Genomic DNA, 8,085 nt, shown 5'->3' with positions numbered 1-8,085 from the left:
AAGTTTATTTTTCACAGCAACTCAACATGAGTGTTTGAACCAAACTGCCTTGTACTCATCAAAACCTCGGTGCTTCTCTTTTATTATTTGCCATGTCTCTCTCGTTAGAAATCTCCTTTTGTATTTATCATCTCCACATTTCCAGAGGGAGTCATCTTCCTCCTCAGGCTGTCTTGTTTCTTTAAACTTCTCAATCTCGACTTCAACTCTGTTTAATATTGGGATTCTATGATTCTTCCTCCTATGACTTCTGCAATCATTCACTTTCTCATCAACTGAAATTCCCATATCATAATATCCATTCCCCACAAGCTCTTTTAAACAGCCAAGCGGGGACCAAGCTTCGTTTCAAAAAGATGCCTTCATACCATTTCTCACTTCAACTTTATAGAACTGCTTTGCTCTGTCTCTACACTTCAGTATTTTCTTCCACATCCAAGAGCCTAAAGCAGTTTCTCTAACTGTCCATATTGAACTGTTCCGTATGAGATAAGTCTGCACCCATTTCACCCATAGTGAGTTTGCAGATAAGATCCTCCATATCAACTTCAAAATACTAACTTCATTCATCTCCTTCAGTGGCCTAATACCCAATCCTCCCTCTTGTTTAATTCGGCTTATCTCTGACCAGGAAACCTTAGCTTTCCTACTATTCAACTCTGGTCCTTACCACAGAAAAGCTGAGCATAGTCTTTCAATGTTTTTAATACACCCACTTGGTAGACGAAATGCCGCCATCAAAAAGTTCGCCAAGCTTGTGATCACTGAGTTTATCAGTTGTAGCCTCCCTGCGTACGATAAGAATCTCCATGTCCAAGTTCCAATTCATTTCCTTATCTTTTCAACAAGCGGCAAGAAATCAGTAACTGTCATATCTTTTGTAAGCAAAGGGAGCCCCAAGTATCTCACTGGAAGCTTCCCCACAGCTAGCGGAAAATGATTTAGCAGCTCTTCCTTTTTTTGATCAGTGAAACCAGCCAAGAACAATGTAGACTTCTCTAGGCTTATTTTTAATCCAGACATTGTATCAAACTCCTCAAACACCCTCAGAACTCCCTCCACTGATCTTTTATTCCCATCTGCGAACACCATTAAGTCGTCTGCAAAACATAGATGGGTGAGATCTATGTTCTTACATTTAGGATGTATCCAATTAGACCTTTTTGTGCTGCATCATCTAGCATCTTTGATAACACATTCATGCAGATCACAAATAGATAAAGAGAAAGAGAACATCCCTGTCTCAAACCTCTTCTACTCTGAAAATACCCAGCAAGTTCTCCATTTACTTGAATCGAAAAGGAGGCCGTTGTGACACATAGTGCTATCCAAAGAATGAATTTCTCCGGCATCCCCATAGCTCGTAAAGTATTGAGGAGAAAGGACCACTGTACATAATCAAAAGCCTTCGATATGTCTATCATCATAGAACATCTAGGTGATATTTCCTCCTTGTGATAATCCTTCACAATCTCTGTTGCTAGAAGAACATTTTCCATGATAAGCCTCTCCTTTATGAACTCAGACTGGCTGAGAGATATACATTTAGGCATTACCTTTGCCTCCTCTTTTTTGGTATTAGCGCCAGAATAGTGGAATTCACTCCCTTAGGTAAGAACCCCTTCTGGAAAAAGGATTGGACTGCCACTGTTACATCTTCTCCTATTACTGGGCATGCTTCTTTAAAGAACTCTGATGTAAAACCGTCTGGTCCTGGGAATTTATCTCCTGGCATTTTAAACAAAGCACTCTTGACCTTTTCCTTTGAAACTTCTCTTTCCAACTTCTCACAGTCCTCATTACTGCATTGAAATCTCAATATCTCCTTTAACTTCTCCATTGTAACTCCTTCAAAATCCTGAGGTTGAGCCGTCATAAACTCAGCAAAAAACTTATATGCCTCCTCCTTTATATCATCATCCGTTTTTGCTATAGTGCCATCAGCTCGAACTATCTCCCTTATACTGTTTCTCACTTCTCTTATCTTTATAGCACTGTGAAAATCCTTGTTATTTCCATCGCCAACATCCAACCAATGTAACTTCGATCGTTGCTTTAAGAATTCTTCCTCTAACCCTGCTAGCCTTTGCCATTTATCATAAGCCTTGATCTCTTCATTGATTGTCTCCAGTACTGGTCTCTCTAGAGTTAACTTCTGCTTTTCACATAGATCAACAAACGCTTCTCTCATTCTCCTAGACAAATCACCCATTTTTATCTTACTTAACATTCTCAGAGGCTGCTTCAAAGCTTTAAGTTGTTTAGTTAGCATAAACATTGCAGAAGTATAGTGATATAAGGCTTCTCTGCCCCTCCATTGATCCCGCATCAAAGGAATGAACTCCTCCATCTTAGAAATCGAATTTGTGAATTTAAAAGGCCTTATTTTCTTCTTCTCCTCCACATCCCAGTGTATTCTACATCTTAAATGATCCGAGCACCATCCCGATTCAAATACACAATAAGCTTTTGAAGTATGAAGCCATTCCTCATTAACCAGAACTCGATCTAACTTCTTACATATTAGTCCATCTTCCCTCTTGTTGCGCCAAGTAAACTTCGACCCCTGGTAACTCATATCCGTTAGACTGCAGTATCTAGCGACCTCTTGAAAGTCCCTCATACCCGGTGGAACCCTTGGAATATCTTCATAATCTGAATGTACCTCTCCCTCTAAAATCTCATTGAAATCCCCCATTATCATCCATTTCTTGTGTTTTATCATCGGAGCATCATGGTGATCCTTCAACTCTTCCCACATACTCTTCCTCTCTTCAACCCCATTCAAAGCATAAACAAAACTACAGAAAAACTCTTCTCCCTTCCCCTTCATTAACACAGAGCACGTGATGAGCTGATTACTTTTATACACTGGAGTCAATCTCACCATTGGCCCCCAAACAACCCATAATCTTCCCAATCTGTGGTGCTCGTAATTTGATATATTGTCCCAACCTTGAAAAACTTCTGAAATAATCTTCCCTGCCCTCTTTTCCTTCACTCTTGTCTCAATCAAACATCCAAACTGCATATTCTGACTCCTTACCCAACTTCGAACAATACCTTGCTTAACTGACTAGTTAAATCCTCTTATATTCCAGAAAAAACCCAACATTAATGATTTCTTTGGGTACTCCTTTCCATATTCCCAAGATCATTCTTGGTATGATTCGAAGCAGCCGAAAGTACTTTATATCTGGTCTTTGATTCTCTAGGAAGCATTTGTCTTCCTCCTTCCATCTCTATTCTTTTTAATTTCCCATCATCCTGCTTTTTACTTCCTGACTCCTCTTGATGTATTTCACCTTCCTCCATTTGCTTATGATTACCTTCTTCATTTTCCTCATCCAATACACTCAGTGCCGCAAATCTCGATGGGGTAGCAATTCTCACATGTCCAAACTGCAGTTCCTGTTTCAATGGACTTCTACTAGCCTTCTCTGGAGATACTTTTTTCCATTGTTGAGCATTTACTTCTTCGTCCTCTTCTGTAACATTAATCACTTCTTCCTCTGTTTTACTCTCTTCTTTTCCTTCCAGTTTTTCTGCTCCTCCTCGAGCTTCTGTCTCTGGTTCCTGTGCTTCTTTTTTCTCATCCTTTCCATCTTATTCAGCGAACATATCTTTTCAGAGTGACCCCACTTCCCACAAGATCCACACATCAAAGGCAGCCAAGGATATGTGAATTCCACCGTAGTTTCCACACCTTGTATGGAAAAATTCATCTTCGATGGCAGCTGTTTCGATAGGTCTGCTTTGACACATACCTTTGGTACTTCAAAGTTTGTGCACGCAATCGTTTATGGATGTAGTTTGTCTGGTATTCCAGCAGCACTCGCTATGAAACTCAGTCCTTCCCAAGAGTACATATTCATCGGAACCTTCGTCAAGTGTACCCATAGGAGAGTTAACTTCGCTTGTGATTCATCTTTGACCGGAGACCATTTAGATACCACTATCGGAATTCCTGCTATGTTCCACATACCGTGCCTTACAATCTTCTCCCTAACAGCTTCATTTGGAATTCGAATTCTCATAGTGACTTCATCCATCTCATACACATCAATCTTCTGCAACTTATCTCCAAACGTCCAAATTTTATTCAGAATCACATGTACCTTCGCGACATGTGGAGCTGTTTCTAGAAATCGAGCTATCACAAAGTCTTCCCATAGCAGATTTGCTTCATCGATTACCGCTGATGGCACCTCCACTGATTGATTCCCTTATGAGGTTGAGATATCCAGATCATACTTCTTCAAAACCTTATTCTGCTTCGCCGACGTAACCCAAGATTTGTTCACTATCGGAGCCGGAGGATCTCCCTGGCCTGCCGTTGGATCCATCCCAACTGTCGTCGGAGACAGCGGAGATTGAGAGATCGAGAATCGCCTTTTTTATCGCCCTTCGCACAGCTTCCAACATGTAGTTTTGGATAAAAGAACAAGAACATAAGAACCTATTTTTCAAAACTTATTATTAAAAATGATTCAACCAGTTATAAAAAGTTTCACAATGTAACTAGTCGTAGTTTTTAGTAAAATTAAAACTAATCAAAACATCATATATTTCAAAACATCAATTTATTTTCCTAAAGTGTTTTTACATTTTTAAACAAAGGAATATGTCTTAACATTAGACCAAAAAAAAGAAAGGAATATGATGTATTTACTATTGTCTTGGAACATAGTTTGTAGATACATTTGCATGTAATGGATATATATCACTATCTTAGTTGCATTTCAATCTTGGTATAATTAGATAAGAAATCTATATCCAAAACAAATTTACAAGTTTTTTTAAATATATATTACAAGAGAAGCATTGTCAATAAATGCGTTCACATTACTATTGTGACATGTCAGCCTCACAATGATTTAAATTTTAGAGTGCTGACGTGTCTCTTGGAGAACGTTTCTCATCCCAAATCCCCTATATATTATTTGAGAAGCATTACAACTTCTTTTTGTACCCACATGTCATCAATAAAATAATTCTTAGAATCATTAGAGAATTGCTGACAAAAAAAAAAAAAAAAAAAGAATCATTAGAGAATTATGTTGGTCCATCTAATTATATAATAAGCTTTTTATTAAACTAACAATAAATTCATCATTAATGTACTTTATTATTTTCTTAAATAAAATTTACGGAATTGCCTAATGTGGCTAAAGTATATATGGCAATTAATGATTTTGAATAATAAAGATTTGATAAAAAATAGTATATCTTCTATCATATTTGTTTAATTTTAAACTATTAAATAAATTAAACAACCACAATAACCATATAAAAAAATTTAGATTTTTATGTATATGTTATATTTTGAATTTTTACAAACGGCTATAAATTACTAAAACTGTTAAAAATCTCACATTCAAATTTTATGATCCATGGTTTAAAATTTTTGTTATGACAAAATACAAATGATTACAAAAATTATATAAGTAAAAAGTCTAATTTAATTAATTATTAAGATTAATATATATATCGTTTTAAATTTAACTATAAACCATATAAAATACAATATTTTAGTTTCAAAATTTACTTTGAACAATTTTTTTGATAAAAGTTTTGAACGATGATTGACAACTTATTTTTTTTTTAAATTATAAATTAATAAAACCATTAATCCCACAATGAAAATTTTGTTATCAATAATTTAAATTTTTTTCTATTAAAGATACAAATGATCAAAAAAACTATATGAGTAAAAATCATCATTTAATAGACATTAATATTAAAAATATACTAAAATATATTATCTATGTTAGTATCATTTAAATTTAATAACATTTCCTATCAAATATAAAAAAAAAATTTGGATTAATAAAATTGATTTATATGTTCGCACCAATTTAATTATATATTTAATAGTTACTGATTTTTAATTATTTAATATATATTTATTATTTTACAATATGTAAAAATATTTAATACATAAAATAATTTATATATATAATGTTGATCCCGCGCAAGGCGCGGATCTTAACCTAGTTTACATAATTAACAAAACATGTTTCCAATTTTTACATCTCGCGGGTCAGTAAATAAAAAGAGTTTTGATATCTGACAGTAAGCTTGCGATAGCAATAAAAACTCTTTAACATTATAGTTTCTGTTAACTTTTTAAATGCCATGGTTATAATGAGAAAGATTCCCTCGCTAACTAAGTGGCCTACGGAGCTCTCTCAAAGTCCCCGGGAGAGTGCTCTAGCAATACGACGACAGACGAGAAGCTAGCGATGATAGAGACTGAGAAATGGTGGAGCAGTTACAGCGAAATTTTAACTGTGGCGGAGACCTTGCAACGGGTTCTGCGATGCGACTGAGTCGATATAAAAAAACAGGTTGCCAAGAGAAAAGAATTAACGTATGTATCCATGATTGTGGGCATATAGCAAAATGAACCTTCAAGTGTTAGATTCATGTTGACGATGATTGTCATGTTGACGTACATGCATGGTTGTTTGGATGTACTTTCAGTAGCGGCCCTGGGCATAAGCATTAGAAGCATCCGATTCCGGTCCTTGATAATTAACAGAAAGTTCAGCCTATTTATAAAATATCTCAGTAGGTTAGATGGTGAAACTAGGTTGAAAATCCCCTCAAGGTTATGGGTTCGACACCACCAGGCGGATAACTTTTTATTTTTGGACTTCCAGCTTTTGTTTTTGTAGAGCTTTTGAGGGCCGGGCCTGTGTACTTTACTTTTTCTTTATAAGTTATAAAACTTAGACATATTAATTTCATAATATTAAGCAGATGGGTGTTTGAATGTTTACTATGTTTTTTTAATCATTTCTAGATATTACAAGAAACTAGAAAAAGCAGATGGGTGCATGTCGTCGTGGAATGATTGAATTTTGACCCAATCTTCTTTATATATAAAGTTATATGACAAGTGGCAAGAGAGTTTGACGACATGTGTCTTTCATATTTTTTTTTTTAACATTTTAAGTCTTTTTTCTTATAGATTATTGCAATTTAGCGAAGTACTTTCTAATTATGCACTATTTATTCTTTTAATATTAACCATCTGTGTATAAAATTTGATAATTTATTTTATTGGTCACTAAAATTCAAGATGAATAAAAAATAAATAAATAAAATAAATAAATAAATAATTTTAAATATTTTCAATTATTTTTGTTATTTTACCATTTTCTATTATTTTATGATGAGAGGATTCATGATGAGGAAGAAGAGAAGCATGACGAGCAAAACCAAGATAAACTTATGTATGCAGACTCTCACAACAGGATATGTATGATTCGGGAAGAGGCGGTCGGTATGGATATCGAGGAAGAGGTCGTGGTAGATTTGGATATCAACAAAACAGATATTATAGGCAAGAGAGAGACACATCAAAGGTTGAGTGTTACCGATGTGATAAGATAGGTCACTTCGCTCAGAACTGCCCTACAATTTCCACAAATAACCAAACTAATAAGAAAAAACTAGAATACAACGCATAATCTAAACCTACAACTTCCACAACCAAAAGAAAAAAACCAATTATACTATAGTAACACTAACTCAATAAAAGTTTGGAGCCGGAAAAAGATCAACAAAGAAAACTAACTTACCTCATCTTACCAATAATATCATGGATAGAACAAGCAGATGTTAGAAAAGATAAAAGGATATTCCTTCTGTTCCAAAATATTTGATGTTTTGAGCGTATGAACAAGAATTAAGGTATACACTTTTTCTAAAAGAAACATTAAAAATATAAACCAAAATTAATTCATCCAATCCTTAAAAATAAATATAAAACATCACTGGTCACACAGTTTTCAATAAAATTTAAATTAATATAAAATATCAAAACATCATCTATTTTGAAACATCATAACTTTTCTAAAACATCATCTATTTTGGAACAGAGGGAGTAAAATATAAGACAAAACATTCCTCCGAGCTCAAAGGAGCGTGATCAAACACCAACCCAAAAAACCCAAAAAACCAAAAAGGTCAGAGAAAGAATAATCATCAGGAGACCAGAGTCACCACGAAACAAGAAGACACATGCCACAAGCACCGGAATCACAACCACCAGCTAAAAGGTAAGAAGCACCTCAC

At 34.9% G+C, this 8,085-nt stretch overlaps 1 protein-coding gene across 1 annotated transcript; it reads right to left on the bottom strand.

Annotated features, from left to right (window-relative positions):
* Positions 1–1,552: 1,552 nt before the first annotated feature.
* Positions 1,553–3,031, bottom strand: LOC106394263. The gene has a single exon (XM_013834846.1). It carries the CDS (start codon positions 3,029–3,031, stop codon positions 1,553–1,555), a length of 1,479 nt encoding a protein of 492 aa, XP_013690300.1.
* Between the last annotated feature and the right edge of the window lie 5,054 nt (positions 3,032–8,085).

Source organism: Brassica napus, chromosome C9, assembly GCF_020379485.1.
Source record: "Brassica napus cultivar Da-Ae chromosome C9, Da-Ae, whole genome shotgun sequence".
In the NCBI taxonomy this organism is placed as follows: Eukaryota; Viridiplantae; Streptophyta; class Magnoliopsida; order Brassicales; family Brassicaceae; genus Brassica; species Brassica napus.
The sequence above is the reverse complement of the archived record's forward strand: the minus strand, read 5'-3'. Positions and strand labels throughout refer to the sequence as shown.